The 22,520-nt window shown below is 27.6% G+C and overlaps 1 protein-coding gene and 1 long non-coding RNA gene across 2 annotated transcripts; both read right to left on the bottom strand.

The window, feature by feature from the left end:
• Positions 1–5,069: 5,069 nt before the first annotated feature.
• On the bottom strand, positions 5,070–9,165 carry LOC105250550. The gene is made up of 3 exons (XR_003123367.1): positions 9,072–9,165; positions 7,781–7,862; positions 5,070–5,139 (listed from the first exon to the last, which is right to left on the bottom strand). It is a non-coding gene; the product is annotated as an uncharacterized LOC105250550 (long non-coding RNA).
• A 2,586-nt stretch (positions 9,166–11,751) lies between these two features.
• LOC105250557 (thyrotropin-releasing hormone-degrading ectoenzyme) lies at positions 11,752–21,909 on the bottom strand. Its single transcript, XM_025412465.1, has 12 exons — positions 21,799–21,909; positions 21,007–21,511; positions 19,835–20,308; positions 18,969–19,152; positions 18,515–18,665; positions 18,230–18,311; positions 17,321–17,700; positions 15,856–16,130; positions 14,524–14,714; positions 12,580–12,888; positions 12,432–12,501; positions 11,752–11,919 (listed from the first exon to the last, which is right to left on the bottom strand). Exons 2-12 carry the CDS (start codon positions 21,492–21,494, stop codon positions 11,782–11,784), a joined length of 2,742 nt encoding a protein of 913 aa, XP_025268250.1. The 5' UTR covers positions 21,495–21,511; positions 21,799–21,909; the 3' UTR covers positions 11,752–11,781.
• Positions 21,910–22,520: the final 611 nt, after the last annotated feature.

The following is a 22,520-nucleotide window of genomic DNA, read 5'->3' as shown; positions in this document are numbered from 1 at the left end:
TTGCGCTCCAATTATCATATCTTAATGGATCTTACTTGCCAATTTTTAAATAATTTTTAAATATCTTTATTTAAATCAATTTTTTGTTTTAATTTTTAATTTTGTATTAAACTAACGCATAATTATTCGCATTTAACTTTTATTCCTCCCAAAAATTCAAATTTGTGCTTTCACATGTAAAGCCTTAATATTCTTTTGATTGTTAACATTAACTTCATATTGAACACTTTCAAAACAATTGTAATAGCGTCATATTAATTGTCACAGTAATTTGCAAGTAAATTAGAATCTTTGTAATACTATACAATGCTGTATAAGATTTATAATGTCGAAAGGCTAAAAATAAATTAAAACTATATAAATTAATAATTTCATGACTTTTTTTAAGATAAAGTATATTTATCAATAAAAGTATATTTATTCTATATATTAACTTGCATATGGATCAAATAACTTCAAGAAATATTATTTATTTATAAATGCTAATTAATTTTTTATTTATAAATTTCTAAATATAAAACTGTAATAGCTGTTATTATCGTGTTCGCTAGCAGAATGATTCACAATGTGTTACATCGAATTATATAAAAGAAACGTCTATTTCTCGTTACAGTTTAATATACTTATGAAAAATTCATACATATGTATATGTACATACATAGATATATACATATATATAAATTATAATTATAATTCTATTTACTTATAATTATAAATACATATATACAAATTATAATTATAATTCGATTTACTTATAATTTTATTATATTCAGTCAGAGAGATCTATATTATATGGAACATAAAACATAATTTGAATAAAAGACAAAAGGAATAAAATTATGAAGACTAAACTTAGAAAGATATTAACGTAAGAAATATAAAATAGTATATCTTATAAAACTTATTCTCAATTGAAAAACGGGAAGTTTCTGACAAGTTTTAAAATTAATATAAAAAATAACTAAACATATACATAATTAAACGTTTTGCAATTGTTATAATTAATTATAATTATTTTATAATTTTAATTGCTCTTTTATGTTAGATGGTTGAAATGAGGCAAGTGTATTTAATAATCTCATGCGTTCTATTATCTTGTCCTGAACATCTTTGAATACTTTGTCTTCAAATTCATTTCTTACAAATTCGCTTATCTAAAATTAATTTATATTTATTCTTATTACAAATTTAATGCCGTATTATGTAATAAAAGCATGATATAACAACTTCAGTTAAATTTCATCATTCTATATAAAATTAATGTATTAAGAAATCAATAACATATAGAACATATAGAAAAATATATAATTATTACTATTGTTTAAAATAAATTTTCGACTTTTTGTATTATTTCGTCAAATCTTTGAAAATATACATAGTTAATGTATTTATTAAATAAAACTAAAAATATTTCTCAATTTTAATTAATAAAATTTTAATAACAATAACAAACTATCGAAATATAGTCTACAATTTTGTATAAAAATGGAGTAAATAAATTTAAATATAAATAAATAAAAATGTAAACTTTAAAATAAATAATTTACCTTGACAAGTTTTTCTTTAGAATACACATTGTTAATTATATCATTTAATGCACTATTTGCATACTTGGATCTGCAAAAAATTAATAGATTTATAATGAATAAATATAAAAATTATAATATGTGTTTACAATTAATATTAAATATGTTATTAAAATAGCTTGAGAATACTTTTTTAAAATTTGTTAATATATAGTCGATTACTATATTATTCTCCGTGTATCTTTTGATAATAAAAGAATAAATTGTATAGTAATCGTCAATTTTTGTTATTGAATTGTTCGATGTAGATATGTTCAAGAAATTAATTATAATATCAGTATTTTCAGAGCAAACTGAAGACATTAAAACTTCTTCCTCAGCTTTATTTACAAATATATCGTATAACTTATTCAAAGTAGAAGCGTTTGTTTCCATCAAGCCATTACAATACATCCATTCTTTTAAATTTGGCGAAACTCTACAACATATAATAAAAAAGAATCGACGTGTATGTGTATACACACACACGCGCGCGCGCACATAAATATATATATATATATATATATATATATATATATATATATGTGGGTCGTTTGATAAGTTTGGTAAATTTTCGTGAAATTACGTCACAATCCATTTGGTGACGCCTTATCAGCCTACTTTTTTGAAGGTATTAAAAAATTGGAAATTTGATGGACTAAGTATAGACCTCGATGGAGACTATATTAAGAAATTACATAAATTTTTTCAAAAATAACGTATTTTATTTTTTACCAAACTTATCAAACGACCCTCGTATATATATGAATATGAATATGAGTCTAAAATCCTAATAATTTATAAAATAATTTATGTAATATGTATTTTTATATTAATTTATTAGAACTAATTAGAATTTAATGAATAGAATAAAATTACTTATGTGTCGTAGGATCTGTAAAATATTCATTCAGTTTAACAGTGGCCATTTTGTTGCATTCAGAATGACCAAAAGTACATGCCCATTTTAAAGCTCCACTTCTTTTAAGTTTTATAAGATCATTCTCGGTAGGATCTTCTTCGTATCCTACGTTCTTAATAAGTCTTAATATCTCCTTCGTATCCTACGTTCTTAATAAGTCCTTCCAAAAGTTTGAGCATATATGACTAGAAAAATTATATAATAATATTAATTTACATATACGTGTATATATATTCCTTTATCTTAAGTAATTATATTACTAATAAGTAATTTCAAAATATTATATGCTATTTACTTCGAGAAGTTTATTTTCTGGAACTTTGTAAATATCTTCCGTAAGTGTTAATATTTTAAACATAGAATACCACGGTATAAAGTTCTACTTCTTGCGATACATAACTAATAATATTCAGAAACATCATGATATCATGTTTATTTAGCATCATAAAATGATAGGCATCATCGATGATTTGAGCACGATTTTGTACATGGATTTTCTTATAATTGTCAGATTTAAGATAATCCACAATTTTTTGCCAAATGGAAGAATCGTAATTAACATGATAATATCCTATTATTAAATTAAATATATTATAAATTACGCTAAAATTTATTAAATAACTTAATAATTTAATAATTAAAAAGAATACTTAATTTAGTTTAATTTATATTTTTTAATATTATATATATATATATATATATATATATATATATATATATATATACATATATTAGATTGGCCAATAAGTTCGTGCGGTTTTTTTACATGTAAATAATGGATAATTTTTACATAGAAGGCAATAATCTTAATCAATAATGTATTGGCCCTTTTGATCTACTATCTTTTGCTATCTTTCAGGCAGATTCATAATTCCTCACTCATAGAATTTCTTGTCTTTTTCGTCGAAAAACTGTTTTAAGTGCCGTTTGATGTCTTCTTCGGGAGTAAAGCGCCGTCCATTCAAGGAATTTTGTAGGGAGTGAAACAAGTTATAGTCCGAAGGAACAAGGTCTGGAGAATACGGAGGATGCGGTAGGATATCATAACCCAGCTCCAATAATCTTTGTCATGTTTGTAAAGACATGTGCGTTCTGGCGTTGTCATAATGGAAAACAACGTCTTTACGAGTGACTAATTCTGGACGTTTCTTGTGAATCGCTGAGTTAAATTTATTCAACTGGCCACAGTACACATCTGAATTAATCGATTAATGTCTTTACTTTGTCTTGATCAATCTCAACTGGCCGACTCGAGCGTGGTGCGTCTTGGATAGAAAAATTTCCGAAACGAAATTTTAGCACACACGTTCTTTCACGGCATCCTTACCATATACCGCACATATCCTTTTAGATGTTGTGCCGCGTTTTTGCCTTTGTTAAAATAAAACAACATAATATTGCGAAAATGTTTGTTTTTGTTATCCATCTTTCGAATTATGTTAAACACATAAAACACAACTGATCTTTATGTTTTTTTTTAAATGCACGTTGAAATATCACCTATCGAATGAAATGCGCGCTTTCACGATTTGAATTGAATATAGTTGCTTTTCGAAATATTAGAGTTATGTATCGGCAAAAACCGTTCCGACTTATTGACTAAACCAATATGTGTGTGTGTGTGTGTGTGTGTGTGTGTGTGTGGGTGTGCGTGTGGGTGTGCGTGTGCGTGTGCGTGTGGGTGTGCGTGTGCGTGTGCGTGTGCGTGTGCGTGTGCGTGTGCGTGTGCGTGTGCGTGTGCGTGTGCGTGTGCGTGTGCGTGTGCGTGTGCGTGTGCGTGTGCGTGTGCGTGTGCGTGTGCGTGTGCGTGTGCGTGTGCGTGTGCGTGTGCGTGTGCGTGTGCGTGTGCGTGTGCGTGTGCGTGTGCGTGTGCGTGTGCGTGTGCGTGCGTGTGCGTGCGTGCGTGCGTGCGTGCGTGCGTGCGTGCGTGCGTGCGTGGTGTGTGTGTGTGTGTGTGTGTGTGTGTGTGTGTGTGTGTGTGTGTGTGTGTGTGTGTGTGTGTGTGATACCTTACTCTTATTTTAATATTTGTCACATTTATATATGCGTGTTGAAAATTTATATTATACATTATAAACGTAAATATTATAAAGAGCATATGCAAGATAAAAATAAAAATAAAAATTTATAGAAAATAAATAGAAATTAAAAATATGTAATAATAATGATAAATTATTAATTATAAATTTAATGATTACTGATCTTCATGAATAGAAAAGTAAATCCGTATTTACAAATTTTATATTAAATTAATATTAAGTATATGTTAAAGATACTCATCCGTTTGTTGTAAATTGATGATAATCCAATCATTTGGATCAATTCCATCAATCATTATATATCGATCTTGCGGTTTTAGCCAATGAGTTGGTAAGGTATTAGAAAAATCATTTGTTTGCGTAGCAAAAGTCAAAGGTATCCACCATTTATTATCATTGACGTTCTCATTTTTATTTTTCGGAACGAAATATTCTTGTGTTAATATTATCTCATTAGTGTCTTTCTTTCGGGTCACATGAAGTACGGGAAAATCCGATTGTTTTATCCAAGTATTCATTACCTCTTTCAATCTATAAGCATTATGCGGGACATCTGATGTATCTAGTACTGCTTGCAAAGCGTTCCATAAGTCGTCGGAAGTAGTCGAACTGACTAAATTTTAAAAGATAGAAGTTAGATTTGTTAAGAAAATTATAATGCAACAAGGCATATATCTATAAATAAGTCCACAATTAAAATTGTCGAAACAGTGATATAAGATATCGACGCATTCAAAATATAATAATGATTCATTGTTTTACTCTGAAAAAGATTAGAATAATGTTTTGTAATATTTTCAGGGATTATTTGCTTAAACTCGTGCAATATTTATCATTTAATAAGTTATCGTTGTTTAAGTAATAAAATTTTTAATTTTCTGATAATTATTAAATTGTTGCGTTATTTATTGAAAAATATAAAAATAGTTTGTTGAAAGGGGGAAAACAGAAGAAAAAGGGAGAAGAGGCAAGTGGGGAGTGGAGATGAATGGCGGAAGAGGAGAGGATGAGGAGGGGAAGGGAGGGGGGAGAGCGAAGAAAGGGAGGAAGAATGGTGGAGGAAGAAGAAGAAGTGAAATAGAAGGGGAAGTGCGGAGGCGGCAGAGGAGAAGAAGGAGGTCAAGACAGAGGAGGGTGATGGAGAGATCGAAGGGGAAGGGAGTGTGGAGGGCGAAGAAAGGGAGGAAGAATGGTGGAGGAAGAATGGTGGAGGAAGAAGAAGAAGAAGGAAGAGAAAGAAGGCTGACGAAGGAAGAGGTGAAAAAAAGAGAGAAGAGTCAAGAAAGGAGGAAAGGAAGCAAAGGGGAGAGGACACATGGAAGAAGTTTGAAGAAAGGAGAGACAGAGTGAGGAGGGAGAGGAAGAGGAGGGAGTCGGAACGGAGGGAAAGGGAAATGGGAGAGGAGATACAGAAGAGGAAAGAGAGGAGAAAGAATGTGGAAAGGGGTAAAGAGGGGCAGTGCAGAGGAGAGAAGAGGAGTGTTGGAGGAGATTGTGACGGAGTAGTTGGGGAGGAAGGTAGAAATTAGCGAGGTGAGAGAAAGAAAGGGGACGGTGGGTATGGTGATAATTGCTAAGATAGGGAAGCGGAAGGATAGGATGGAGTTATTTGTGAAGAGCTGGGAGATTAGGAGAAATTGGTGGGTAGGGGTAGACGAGGACTTAACTATGGAGGAGAGGAAGGTAAGGTGAAAGTTAGTGGAAAGGACAAGAATGGAGAGGGCAAAGGGGAGGGTGGTAGTTACAACAAATAGAAGAGTATGGATAAATGGAAAAGCGTGGGAGTGGGATATGGAAAAGAATGAATGGAAGGAGGATATGGTGGAGACGAAGACGGAGGGAGAGAGTGATAATTAAGGAAAAGAGGGAGAGGGAAAAGGTTAGACAGAGAATAAAAATGGAGGTAGGAGAGAAAAGGACAGAGGGGGATGAATATGAAAGGAGGAGGTAGAGGGAAGATGAGCAGGGGCGAAGGGGAGTATAGGTATGGACGTGGAGAGTCAATTGGGGGAGGAGAGGGAGAGAAGGGAGTGTGAAAGGAACTGGAGGAAGTCGAGATGAGGGGAGAGGAGAGGTATTAGCTGCGCGCGGTCTGTTCTGTCTTTTGCAGGAACTGATGAACAGGAGGGAGCTTAAAAAAGAAAAGAGATAAAACAGCAGGACTAGGAGAAGGACAGGAAGGAAGAGGAAGAAGAAAGACAGGCGCAGGAGAGAAAGGAAAGAAGAAGAGGAGGAGGGACGGGAAGCAGCCGGGAAGAGAAGATTGGAGGGGAAAGAGGGGGGTCGAGGAATGGAAAAGGAGGAGGGACGGTGAGAGGGGGGAAGAGGGGTCAAGGGGAGGTGTACGGAACAAGAATGCAAAGGTCGCAGAATGGCCAGGTCGGGGGAAATAACTGACAGAGATGTAAAGGGTTCGGGAACGCTCCCTAGAAAAGCGCCTTGTAAGTCCTAAGGGAGAACAATAAACTACATACATACATACATACATACATATATATAAAAGTAGTTTGTTGAAAAATATAAAATGTTATTCATTTAAAAATATAAAAAATAGTTGAACTTGTATAGTGTTTTATCGATAGATTTATTATAAGCAACTTAACGATGAAACATTAGTTTAAACTTTTTACTTTTAAGTTGAATTACTATTACACACGGTAAAAAACATTTTGTATATTTCTGTTAAAATTTTCGCGTGTAAAAATTTTTATGTTACATTTTTAACATACTCTTATGTTAATGTAACATATTATCATTTCGTTATTTTGACATTTCTGCGTTGAGTTAATATTCACGTTCGATCATCGTTTCTAAGAGTTAAAACAATACAATTAATATGTAAATGCACGAATTTTTGATGAAATATGTTATATGTTAAAATGAACAGATAAGTTGTGTTATTTTTCTATCTATAACAGTTTCCATATGTTATAAATCGACATGTCTCTTCTGTTATTGATCATAAAAATGTAAGAATAACATTTTCTTTTAATTAAATTTAACATTATAAATATGTTAATTTAACATAAACTTTATTTCCAGATAAAGTTTAAGTGTTACACTTTTGTATTAATTTTTAAACATATTATTTGTGTTATTTATTTATATATTTGCCTTCTGTTAAATTAACATTAAAATTAGAGTGGATAAATTGGGACATGTGAAATATGTTAAATTTAACACAAAATTTTTTACTGTGCACTGAATACTTCACACACACAAAATATCTATAAAAAGATGAATATATTACTTACTGCGTGTGTAAATATTTAATAAGACCATATCGAAATACCTCATCGGTAATTATATGTTGTAACATGCGCACTATAGCGGGTGCTGCAATGAAATTAAATAAATACAAAAATCGATAGAGGAGACTAAAGTAATAGCGTCATGAAAGCAACAAGCCTCCTACTAAACTACACAATACGTATGTTGAATAATTTGTACAATATAGTCAAACGCGTATGCCCCGATTCTCTTCCTTTTCAGCTAATTGTTGTAAAATGATCGCGCCGGTTGCACATGCAGGAATGAAATTAGTGTATTTGCATTATTCACTTAAGTATTTCTTGTTTTATTTTTTTGGTATCTAATCTAATAATTTGGTATCCTAATTAAAGTGTATATATTGTGTATATATTGAGTATATATTGACATAATTATTTGCCGGAGTATTCTTCTAAAATATTCATAAATTTTTATACTTTATTTGGCTGTGTAATGTAAGTCTTGCATCATATTTAGGTTATAATGCTTTTGTTTTAAAAAATGTGTTTGGGGACGAAAGTAATATGTTTCATGATTAAAGTATAAGGGCTGGTTCCGTTATAACTGTACCGAAGGCGATTCTTATTACATATGCCATAATTGTGATTCGGAATAGATACAAATCTCGTTTGTATAAATGGTTATTATACAATTTTTATACTATTATTTAAAATTAAACTATTATTTGGATTTAAAAAAGTACAAAACTAGTGTGATATTAAGTATAATTATTTTATGATATTACTTATAATTATTTTGCTTAACAAAGATTATTTCTTTTAAGTTTTTTTAAGGATGATAAAAATAAATATTTATTTTATTTTTTATTTTAATATAATATAATACAAATTTGTAATAAAAGTTATCTTGCTTAATAAAAGATTATAATAAAAGTTGCCTTAAATTTGAAAAAGACACATTTTTTTTTCGAAAATAAGAACTGTTATCTTTCATCGGCCTCCAGGACAAAAGTAACAATCAACGTACTTTGGAAAAACTATAACAATTCTTTAAATATTTATCTTTTGAGATTGAAACATAGGTATAATAATAGAGCAATAAATGGAGTTTTTTAACATATAATCTTTTTCTTATATCTCTAACGATAATTAATTAATGACCTATAATACAAAAAATGTTACATTTGCCCCCGGTCTGTCCTATATGATAAAATATATAAGAATCCATAATTTGTAAACATAGTTAATAGAAGAGGTTGATCATTGTGATAAGAGGTTGATCATTGAGGATGATGATTTATTTACTCTATCTTACCCTTAGCCGTAACTGGAGTCAAAGAAGAGTGATTTAATTCCTTCGGGTCTATTAACTTCTAATATAATTGAGTTCATATTCATATTAATATCCTTGCAAAGAATTGTTCGCTGAATAACAACAACAAAGTATTTCATTATTCGCCACTCCTTGAAAATCTAAAATATACATAAGTTTCAATACAATTTCAATCAAATAAAGTTTGATTAAAATTAAAAAAGTCAATATTATAAATTAATAATAGAATATCAGTTACTATGACATGTAATAATATCAATGTTTTCAGAGAAATCTGTTTTTAAATCTCAGATATTCATAATCTATAATTATTAGAGATTACTAGAGAAATTACTATTACTAGAGAGATACAATAGTTTTTCATATATAAAATCATGAATGATTTAACTGTATTATATTATATTTGAATTTAATAGAAATTTTTTTTGCGAAAATGTTCACCTACATTCAAACAAAACTTGCAATAATAAACCTACTTGATTGAGAATATATATTTGGAAGATTGAGATATATATTTGGAATATATATTTACGTCGCAAACCCTTAACTATTTCTGAGACCATCATAATGGAGTGACTACATTACTAAGCCACTGATGCGCCATTTCATGTGCTGTTGTCATTGCAACATCTAATTTAGCAGGTATTGTATTGACACTTTCATTGTATGCAAAGGATGTTTCACTAAAAAATATTATATATATGTTATGTTCATGTCAATATATTTTATAATGACGTAATCAAATTTAAAACATTTTATATATATTTTTTTTTTAAATTTATATCATTTTCAACTTTTGTATAATCCAAATTAATTCAACTATATTTTTATTCTTTCATATATATGTGTGCGCATTTATATCTTTTCCATTTTGAAATTATACGAAAGAAAAAAATTTAATTTTGAATTCAATATTAAATTATATACATAACCAAAAAATTTTATAAACCTTGCTTTATATAAGACGAACTTGATGAAATTAAAGCCGTTTGCTGTTTAAAGTCACGGGGAAGATCTGTTTCGACCTCAACAAAGTTATATGGCATCGTTAGGTATATTTATGTTGTTGTTTTCGTTTCGTTTTCAACTTTGTAATTTAAAATGGAGTCAAATAAACAATCAAAAAGTAACTAAAATATTAATATATTGCAATTATATATTGTAATTATATAAGGCATGTAATACATTCTCTCGAAAGTTTATATATATATATATATATATATATATATATATATATTGAATAAATGCTTATATCTATTAGACCATAATGCATATGCAATTTACATATAACAAACTTTATGGGATCGGTGTCACATATATGTTTTTTGAAAATTTTTAACAATGAAGCAAAATATATTTTCTTGGTTTTATATTAAATTAACAAGTCCCAATTTGCAATTTAATTTCAATATCTCTCTTTTTCTTCTAAAAGGGAAAAAAGAATGAAGGGAGGAAAAAAAGTATGTCTTTTGGCAAGCGAAAAAGTAATTTGAAATTAATTTTATATTGAAAAATTTATCAAAAATTAGCAAGTAAAAGTCGGTAATGCATTCGTGTTTAATGCATATATTGTAACGAGCAATTATGAAATATGAAATATACTAATAACTAAAAGAAAAAAAAGATGTTCTTTTTCCTCTTTCTTGCGGTCCAATTATCATATCTTACTGGATTTTACTTGCCAAATTTTAAAAAATCTTATAAATATTTTTATTTAAATCAAATTCTTATTTTAATTTTTAATTTTGTGTGAAATTGACGCATAGTCATTCGCATTTGACTGTTATTGCTCGCAAAAATTCAAATTTGTGTTTTCACATATAAAGCCTTATTATTCTTTTGATTGTTAACATTAACTTTATATTGAACATTTTGAAAATAATTGCAATAGCGTCATATTAATTGTTATAGTAATTTACAAGTAAATTACAATCTGTATCATACTGTACAAGGCTATATAAGATTTATAATGTTGAAAGATTTATAATGTTGAAAATAAATTAAAATTATATGAATTAATATTTTCATGATTCTTTTAAGAGATCAACAAAAGTATATTTATTCTATATATTAACTTGCATATGGGTCAAAGAATTTCAACTAATGTTATCTTATTTATAAACACAAATTAATTATTTATATATAAATTTCTAAATATAAAACTGTAAGAGATGTTATTGTCATGTTCGCTAGCAGAATGATTCAGCATGTGTTACATCGAATTATATAAAAAGAAACTCTATTTCTTATTACAGTTTATTATATCTTATGAAAAATTGATACATATGTATACATATGTATACATACATACGTAGATATATACATATATACAAATTATAATTATAATTTAAATTACTTATAATTACATATACATATATACAAATTATAATTATAATTCGATTTAGCTATAATTTTATTATATTCAGTCAGAGAGATCTATATTATATGTAACGTAAATCATAATTATTTGAATAAAAGGCAAATAGAATAAAATTATGAAGAATAAGATTAAAAAAATATTAAAGTAAAGAAAGAAATATAAGTAAAGTAAGAAATATAAAATAATATATCTTATAAAACTTATTCTCAATTGAAATCAGAAAGTTTCTAATAAGTGTTAAAAGTAATATCAAGAATAAATAAACATATATATGTATCCGTCGTACAATTGTTACAATTAATTATAATTGTTTTATAATTTTAATTTTTCTTTTATATTAGATGGTTGAAATGAGGCAAGTGCATCCAATAGTTTCTTGCGTACTACTATCTCGTCTCGAACATATATAAATATCTCTTCTTCAAAGTTATTTCTTACAAATTCGCTTATCTAAAAACAAATTATATTAATAATATATTTATTATAACAATATAATAAATATATTTATTAGAAATTTAATTTATGCAGTATTCTTCCGTATTATGCAAAAGCTGATACGAAAATTTCAATTGAATGTTTTAGCATTCTTTATAGAACTAATGTGCTAACAAATCAGTGTAAAACATATAGGAAAATATATAATTCTTGCTATTGTTTTAAATAAATTGTTGCCTTTTGTTTATATTATTTCATCAAATTTTTAAAAATACATTCATTTTATATATTTAACCAAATTAAAAATATTTTTCCATTTAAATTATGAAATTTTAGTAACAATAGCATTCTATCGAAAAAATTTTAAATCTATCATTTTTGATAAAAATAGAATAAATAAATTTAAATATTAATAACATTTTAAATTTATGTCAATAATATATCAATAATATATCAATAATTATATCAGATATAAATTATATAAAATTTTAAATTTTAAATTTTAAATTTTAAATAATAAAATTTACCTCATCAAGTGTTCCTCTAGAATACACATTGTTAATTAAACCCCCTAATGCCCATTTTGTACTGTAGAATCTGCAAAATTTAAAAGATTTATAATGAATAAACGTTAATATATGTTTATAATTAATATTAAATATGTTATTAAAATACCTTGGCATTATTTTTTTTAAATTTGTTAATATGTAATCGATTATTACATTATTCTTAGCATGTTCAATGATAATAGAATCAAAAATTTCAGAATATTGAAAACCTAATTTAGATATTAAATATTGATTTTTCAGTGTAGATATGTCCAAAAAATTAATTATAATATCAGGATTTTCAGAACAAATCAAGTACGTCAAAGCGTTTTCATCTGATTTGTTTACATATATATCGTATAACTTATTCCAAGTATAAGCGTTTGCTTCCATCAAGCCATTACAATACGTCCATTCTTTTAAATTTGGCGAAACTCTATAACATATCATTAAAAAATCAACATATATGTATAATTACATACATAGTGGATAGACAAAATAATATGAAAACCAGAAAATACACTATTTGTTTATTAATAAAGTATTGAGCCACTATTTGTCTTTGATATAGCTTCAATTCTCTTTGGAATAGAATCATGTAATTTTTTAATAGTCTCCAGTGAATTATTGTCCGCTCCTTTTATCAAAATATCTCTCATATTGCTTTAGAGAGGTTGGAGAAGTAAATCTGCTCCTCGTTATTTTTCAAATCCATAGTGGTTCGATTTTTAAATCATGTAATTATGCTGGTTAGAGAAGATGTTGAAATTCATTTTGATACTGTCCAAATGAAGATTAAACTTTTATAGCTGTGCGTATAGGTGCGTTATCTTGAAAAATAGCATTGTTTGATAGAAAAATGAAACAATTATTTCACTGACTATTCAAAAATTGTATAATTCTATTCCAAGCTGAATAAATGCTGTATTAAACGCAAACTCGATGGCTCAATATCATATTAATAAATAAATATAGTGTATTTTTTAAGTGTTCATATTATTTTGCCTACCGCCTGTATTGTATATATATATATATACGAGGGCGGGTCAATAAGTCCGTGACTTTTTGAATGAAAGATAGTTTTTTCGGCAAAAAAACGTTTTATTTCTCAACATAGTCTCCTCAATACATTTCGTCCAACGTTTTTCCAATTTTTTGATCCCTTCCAAATAATAAGATTTGTCAAGGCCCTCAAAATAGGCGTTTGTTTGAGCGATGACTTCATCGTTGGAGCCAAATCTCTTTCCGCCTAACCATTTCTTCAAGTTTGAAAATAGAAAATAGTCACTGGGGGCTAAATCCGGAGAATATAGTGGATGAGGGAGCAATTCGTAGCCTAATTCATGAAATTTTGCCATGGCGATTACGGTTGCGTTTATTGTCAATTGTGAGCAAACGCGGCACCCATCTTGCAGATAGCTTTCTCATACCCAAGTGATCACTCAAAATCGAAACCACTGAGCCATGTGATATGCCTGTGGTTTCTACAATCTCGCGCACTTTCAATCTCCGATCGGCCAACACCATATCGTGGATTTTTTCAATTGTTTCGGGTGTAGTGACTCCAATTGGGCGTCCAGAACGTTCGGCGTCACTCGTGCTTGTGCGACCACAACGAAATTCAGTAAACCACTTTTTTACCATTGAAATTGATGGTGCAGAGTCCCCATAGTATTTATCAAGTTTATCCTTGGTTTGAGTGATGGTTTTTTTCCTCAAAAAATAATGCTTTATGCATGAGCACACGAAATTCACTTTCTTCCATTTTCGCAAAAATTCACGCGGTTGTCTGCTTTAAATGGCTGTCAAACACAAATTAAATGACGCAGCTTGCCAAAAATTGCGCAGTTGTCTATTGACAGAAGGTAGTTGATGTGAACAGTGTTGCCTTTCTAGTTACAACGCAGGAAATACAAAAAGTCACGGACTTATTGACCCGCCCTCGTATATATATATATGAATATGAATATGAGTCTAAAATCCTAATAATTTATAAAATAATTTATGTAATATGTATTTTTATATTAATTTATGAGGACTAATTAGAATTTAATGAATAGAATAAAATTACTTGTATGTTTTAGGATCTGCAAGATATTCATTCAGTTTAATAGTGGCCATTCTCTTGCATTCGGAATGACCGAAAGTACATGCCCATTTTAAAGCTTCGGTTCTTTGAAGTTTCGTAAGTTCATCATCAAAAGGATCTTCTTCGTATCCTATGTACTTAATAAGTCCATCCAAAATTTTAAGTATGTATGACTAAAAAAATCGTAGAATAATATTAATTTTATATCGGTTTGTAGTTGATATATGAACATTTATCTTATAAACTATATGTACGTGTACACATACACACACATACACACGCACACACACACACACACACATACACACGCACGCACGCACGCACGCACACACACACACACACACACACACACACACACACTCACACACACACACACGCATGCAAGTACGCATATACAGGGTGTCAATTAAGTCCCGGGACGGCTGAATATTTTCTCATGTAAGGTATTTTTGAAAAAGGTCAAGGTCATTTCTGAAGTAATTTTCAACGAGGAATTCAACGGTGACCTTCAATTTGACCTTGAGCTTGACCTTCAAGGTTATTTGAAGGTCAAAGTGTTTTTTTTAAATAGGAACCCCTATTTTTGATTGTATATTCTTATAGCTGACCTCGAGAGCTTTCCAAAACACTATAATAAAATATTTTTCCCTCAAGCATTTATCGAGTTATGATGCTTCAAATCATTTCTTAATTTTACATAAACCGTAAAATATCTTGTAAAATATTCACTTTTCGATTATTTTACCTTAATACTTTTATGTACAAAATAATGAGAGGAATCAATTGGCGTAAAGAAAACATATAGTTGTTTCGAAAAAAAATATATAATTTGCAATTAACAATTACATATTTTTTCTTAAAAATAACTATGTCTTTTCTTTACACCAATTGATTCCTCTCATTATTTTGTACATAAAAGTATTAAGGTAAAATAATCGAAAAGTGAATATTTTACAAGATATTTTACGGTTTATGTAAAATTAAGAAATGATTTGAAGCATCATAACTCGATAAATGCTTGAGGGAAAAATATTTTATTATAGTGTTTTGGAAAGCTCTCGAGGTCAGCTATAAGAATATACAATCAAAAATAGGGGTTCCTATTTAAAAAAAACACTTTGACCTTCAAATAACCTTGAAGGTCAAGCTCAAGGTCAAATTGAAGGTCACCGTTGAATTCCTCGTTGAAAATTACTTCAGAAATGACCTTGACCTTTTTCAAAAATACCTTACATGAGAAAATATTCAGCCGTCCCGGGACTTAATTGACACCCTGTATATTTCTTTATTTTAAGTAATTATGTGACTATTAACTTTGAGATGTTCATTTTCTGGAACTTTGTAAATATTTTCTGTAAATCCTAATATTTTAAACATAGAATACCATGGTATACAATCTATTTCCTGCGATAGATAGCCAATAAGTTTCAAAAACATTATGATATCACGTTTATTTCTCATCATAAAATGATAAGCGTCATCGATGATTTGAGCACGATTAAGTGGATGAATTCTCGTATAATCGTCATATTTGAAATAATTCACAATTTTTTGCCAAATGGAAGAATCGTAATTAACACGATAGTATCCTATTGTCAAATTAAATAATATTAGAAATTACATTACGCTAAACTTTATTAAATAATTAATTTTATTTAAAGGATCATTGAAAAAAGTGTAGTCGATCAAACTAGCCAGAAAATTTGTTTATTAATACGACGTTTCGACCATATGGTTGTGGTCCTTATCAAGTATATACTGGAAAAGATTAATAAATTAATTAATTAACGATTTGAATATATAGTACGCTCAACGAATTAAAGTGTAATCATTTTTTATATACCGATGTAATAAAAATCAGGAGACAGGCATAGACGATAATCTTGTAAATTGCACAAGTCACATTAATAAAAAACGTTCTTTAACTAGATTTGAATTTAAGAGAAATTGATGAGTCCGTGAGAGACTTGGTCAAGAAACTAAACACAACGATAGGAAAACGAAACTACGTGACCTTTATTATTTTGTCGTAAATGTTGTTTAAACTATCCGTGTCTTTCTGTAGGTTGATTAAATTATTAAATTTCTTGATAAAGAACATTTCAGCAATTTCTCTCTTTCAAACATATTTTTCATTATGCAAAATATTAAGTTTCGACCAATCAAAATCATGTCCGGATTCCAATCTATGTTTGCTAATGACCGAGTGATTAGTTTTATGTAACTTTATATTATTACAATGTTCTTTTATTCGCGTAAATGTCTTTTTGTTTGCCCAATGTATGATAAATTACAATCCTTACAATTTAATATACTTGATAACGACCACAACCATATGGTCGAAACGTTGTACTAATAAACAAATTTTCTGGCTAGTTTGGTCGACTACACGTTTTTCAATGATCTTTTGATTATTTGACTAGCGACATTAAGATATTTATAATTTTATTTAATTTAATTTATTAATAAATTAAATAAATATACATATATATCATACTTTTTTTTATTTCAACATTTGTTTACATTTATATATGTGTGTTAAAAATTTATGTTACATAATAAATTATAAATAAAAATATTGAAAGCATATGGAAAATATATATAAGAATAAAAATCTATAGAAAATAAATAGTACTAAAAAATATATAAAAGTGTTGATTTATAAATTAATAATTATAAAATTAAATTATTAATTATAAACAATTATTGAACTTTATAAATAAAAAAATGTCTATATTTTAAAATTCAGATTAAATTAATATCAAGTAAGAATACTCACCCATTTGTTGTAAATTGACAATAATCCAATCATTTTGATTAATTCCATCAATCGTTATATATTGATCATGCGGTTTTAGCCAATAAGTGGGAAAAGTATTAGAAAAATCAGGATTTGTTTGCGTAGCAAAAGTCAAAGGTATCCACCATTTATTATCATTAACGTTCTTATTTTTATTTTTCGGAACAAAATGTTCTTGCGTTAGTATTATCTCATTGGTATCTTTCTTTCGGGTCACATATACTACAGGGAAATTTGATTGTTTTATCCAAGTATCCATTACTTCTTTCAATCTATAAGCATTATGCGGGACATTTGATTTATCTAGCACTGCTTGTAAAGCGTTCCATAAGTCGTCAGAAGTAGCCGAATTGAACTGACTAAATTGTAAAAGATAAAAGATAGATTTGTTAAGAATTATACTACAATAAATCATTTCATTATAAATAAATCCACAATTAAAATTGTTTAATATATCTTACACCGAAGCATTCAAAATGTAATAATGATTAATTTTTTTCATTCTGAGAAAGATTAGAAAAAGTTTTGTAAAATTTTCAGGGATTATCTGCAATGCTTAAACTCATACAATTTTTATCACTTTGTAAGTTATCATTATTTAAAAGTTTTAATAATAAAATTTTTAATTTTTTGGTAATGTTTAAATTGTTGTGTTGTTTGCAAAATATAAAAGTAGTTTGTTGAAAAATGTAAAAATATTATTCATTGAAAAATGTAAAAAATAGATTCACTTATATAGTATTTTATTGACAGATTCATTATATGAAAATAAATATAACTTAATGATAAAACACTAGTTTAAACTTTCTATTTTTAAGTTGAATTATTGTTACACTGAATACTTCACCAAAAAAGATGTTTATATAAAAAAATAAATATATTACTTACTGCGTGTGTAAATATTTAATAAGACCATTTCGAAAAACCTCATTGGTAATTATATGTTGTAACATGCGCAGTATAGCGGGTGCTGCAATAATAATAAGCAAACACAAAAATTGGTATATAATAAAATATATTATTAGTTATAAATTTGTAAACATAGCTAATAAAAGAGAGCATTATGATAAAGAGTACATATTAACAATAAAAAATTTTTTTTATTGTTTCTTCTCTTCCTTTAAATCATCTGTTAGGAAACTTGAAAATAATGATTTATTTATTTTATTTTACCTTTGGCATGCCTAGAGTCAATGAAACGTGATTCAATTTCATTGGGTTTATTGACTTCTAATGTAATTGGATTTTTATTTATATCATAATGAAGAATTTCTTGCTGCATATTAACAACAAAGTATTCAATTATTTGCCACTCCTCAAAAATCTGAAATATATTATACGTAAGTTTTAATTTCAATCAATTAAAATTTGATTGAAATTAAAAAATTTAATAAATTTTTATTAATAAAATTTAATATTATATGTATTATATCAATGTTTTTAAAGGACTCTGTTTTAAATTTTTAAGTAATCATATAATGTAAAATTGTTAGCAATACATTATTTTTTCATATAGAAAATCCTGGTTGATTAAATTGTATTATTTATCAAATTTGAATTTAATAGAAATAATTTTTCAAAAATATTCACCTCTATATCCAAACAAAATTTACAATAATAAACCTACCTTATTTAGAATATATATTTCGAAAAACGACGCAAATCCCTCACTTAACCATATCTGAGACCACCATAATGGAGTGACTACATTACTAAGCCATTGATGCGCCATTAAATGTACAATTCGCATCGCTACATTTAATTTATCAGATATTGTATTAAAACTTTCATTGTATTCAAGTCTTTTTTCACTAAAAATTATATAATTGCAGTTATGTTCATTTTAATATGCCTTATAATTATTTAATATATCTAATATAAAATATTTTAAATAATTATATATAAAATATTTTAAATAATTATATATAAAAGAAATTTTGTATATAATTTAAAGTAAAGAATTTTTGTATTTTAAAAATGTATATGTATAATTTATATTTTAAAATTATATCTTTTTCACTTTTTATGTAATCCAAAATATAATTTGATTATATTTTTATTCTTTCTTGTATTTACGTGTGTGTATATGTGTGTGTGTGTGTGCATGCGCGCGTCGCATGCACACACATACATACTAATCTAATGTATATAATCTACATTTTATAAAATTATTTAAGAGAAAAAAATTTAATTTTGAATCCTTAAATTACTTAAATAACATAAAAAGTTTTTAATGTTATTCCTTTTGCAAAAAACAAATAATTTCTATTATTTTAGAACAAGAAATAATAATCATAATTTCTAAATAAGTATAATGAAATAAGTAACCTATTCTTTCGCAAAAATCTATACTAATATTCAATACTAATATTCAATACTAATTATCCAGACTTATTAATTTCACGAAAGTTGAAAAAAATTTTCAATTTATATAATCCAATATATTTGAAATGCATTATTCTGTGGATGTTTTGTTTAAATTGCATATATTACACAATAATAATAAGTCCCCAATTTTGCACTCCCAATTTTTCAATTTTGGCATTTAATGTGAACTGCGGGAGTGCTACGAGATCCATTTTTGAAATTTTATAGGTGCTGTTGGTATATTCTGTCAATAGCCTTTTAGTTTTTCGAATAATTTCTCGTGCAAATTTTGTGTGCGGCACCAATTTCGGTCTGCACCATATATTAATGGTCTCATCTTCAGTAGGAACGCGAACGTAATCGGTCACTACAAATGCTACGAGATAAGTAGACATGATGGGAGTCGTATCAAAATGCGTCCATATCATGCCGTCTTTGTTGCCATCGTCTAATTGTTCCCTTATTGGCATATTTGATAAAGCCGTGTAATTTCGATGATGTTTTATGGAGATATCGAAAGTAGCTTTTAATGCCGGCTCGTCCCAACATGGGAATGCTCGTCGCGCAAAAGTCGGTTCAAAATGCGTTGCGGCGAACCACCTGTCATATTTTAATAATACGCCTTTAATTATGATAAATTGTTTGTTACCAAGAAGAAAAATGAATGAAATATTTAAATATGGAAACTCATAAATGTGATTCACGTTCGAACAATAATATATAACATTTTTGTAAAGTTTAGAGAGATACGATATACATATATATTTTTAACATATATTAACGCTTCGGAATAAAATAATGAAGTTTGCCAAGATGCGTAGGTGTTTATTTTTTTCAGAAATCTGTTAATCTTATTTTAATACATTTTGTTATAATTATGCATTATTGAACATAATTAAACATAATAATACACAAAACTCTCTCAAAAATTATCTTAAAATAATGTAGATTTAAAAAGAGAATTAAGACAAAATTTTACTTCAAAATTATACGAAAAATTTTAAATATAAGGAAACATTATTATAGTAACAAGAATAAATAATGTTATATAGACAAGTATTTAAAATATTGCATATATATATATATATATATATATATATATATATACGCAGTGTCAAATTACGATATTAACCAAATTTCACATTAAATCATATATTTTAGTAGGTAAAAATCTTAGCATATTATAATCATATGATGATGACAAAAGAAAACAAATAATAATAATAAATAATGTTAAAAAACGGTACATATGATATTAGAAAGAAAGAAATGTTTTTCAGATATTAATATTTACTTACACAAGATTTCCCTCCTCATTGAAATAAGGTGATATAAAAAAGCCTTCAAAATCTTTATGTATGATACCAACATACCGCATTTTCAATGTGTAATTTCCAGGTGATAGTTCATCGTTGAAATTAAGAACTAAGATTTGCGTTAGATTGTTATAATTATACGTTGCCGGTGTATAGCTAATACCATTGTTATCAAACAACGATGTCTCCGTTTCATTTATTGTCAAGTCCAATACGTGTAAATGCAAGTTTTGCGTTACATTGCAAATTATGATGTCAACATTAGTTTCTCCTTCAAAAAAATACCTTCCAAATATTGTAAAATTACCTTCCAAAATATGTAGTATTAGCTTAATATTGTAGTGAACCGGAACTACATTGTCTGGTAAACGATAATTAATCGCCGAATCATTGCGTAAATCTTTATCATAGAGAATCGCTGTAGCAGTAAATATTAGGCCAATGTTGATTAAAAATTTTAAAATAGTCATGTCAAGTCTCCTTTCACCTGTAAAAAATATTTTCAAAAAAAATAATATAATATAAATTGTAATTTTAGTTTTATGTTTTATTTTATATGAGTTTTTTAAAGATCTTCGTAAAGATCGTAAAGATTTTATTATAATGATGATGAAGGCAAAAGTTGGACATAAAATAATAGTAAATAATATTAAAATAATAAAATAATAAAATAGATAATAATAATAATAAATAAAGAAACAATACATATAATATTTTAGAAGAAACTTTCAAATTTTAATATCCACTTATATAACTGATTGCTATTTTACTTACGAGATGAAATTAAGACAGTGAACTTGTATCTTATATTATTTGGTCTTCTCTATTCAAGATATCATCCGTTAGTGACGAACTCGAAGAGATTAAAGCCGTTTACTGTTTGAAGCCACGGGGAAAGTCTGTTATTTTTGACCTCAACAAAGTTATATGACATCGTTAAATGTATTTAGGTTGTTGTTTTCACTTCGTTTTCAACTTTGTAGTTTAAAACGGAGTCAAATAAACAAAAAGTAACTGAAATATTAATATATTGCAATTATATAAAGCAATGTAGTAATGCGCTCCCTCGAAAATTGATTTTTTCATATACATATTGAGTAAATGCTTATATCCATCTGAACATAATGCATATACAAACTACATGTGACATACTCGTACATAATGGGATCAGTGTTAGATATATATTTTTTCTAATTTCGAACAATAAAGTAAAATAAATTTTCTTGGTCTTATAGTAAATATATAATAAAAGTATAGTAAATATATAAATCCGAATTTAAAATTTAATTTTAATATCTCTTTTCCCCCCTGAAATGTAGGCAAGAAAAGAAACGAATTCGCTTTTCGGCAAGCAAAAAAATAAATTGTAATTAATTTTATATTAAAAAATTAACAAGTAAAAATTGGCAAGTAAAAATCAGTAAGGCATTCGTGCATATACTATGACGAGCAAATATAAAATTTGAAATATATTAATAAATAAATATACTAAAACT

The sequence above is a fragment of the Camponotus floridanus genome, unplaced genomic scaffold (assembly GCF_003227725.1).
Source record: "Camponotus floridanus strain SB8 unplaced genomic scaffold, Cflo_v7.5 scaffold51, whole genome shotgun sequence".
Lineage (NCBI taxonomy): Eukaryota > Metazoa > Arthropoda > Insecta > Hymenoptera > Formicidae > Camponotus > Camponotus floridanus.
This window is presented reverse-complemented; position numbering and strand designations above follow the sequence as displayed.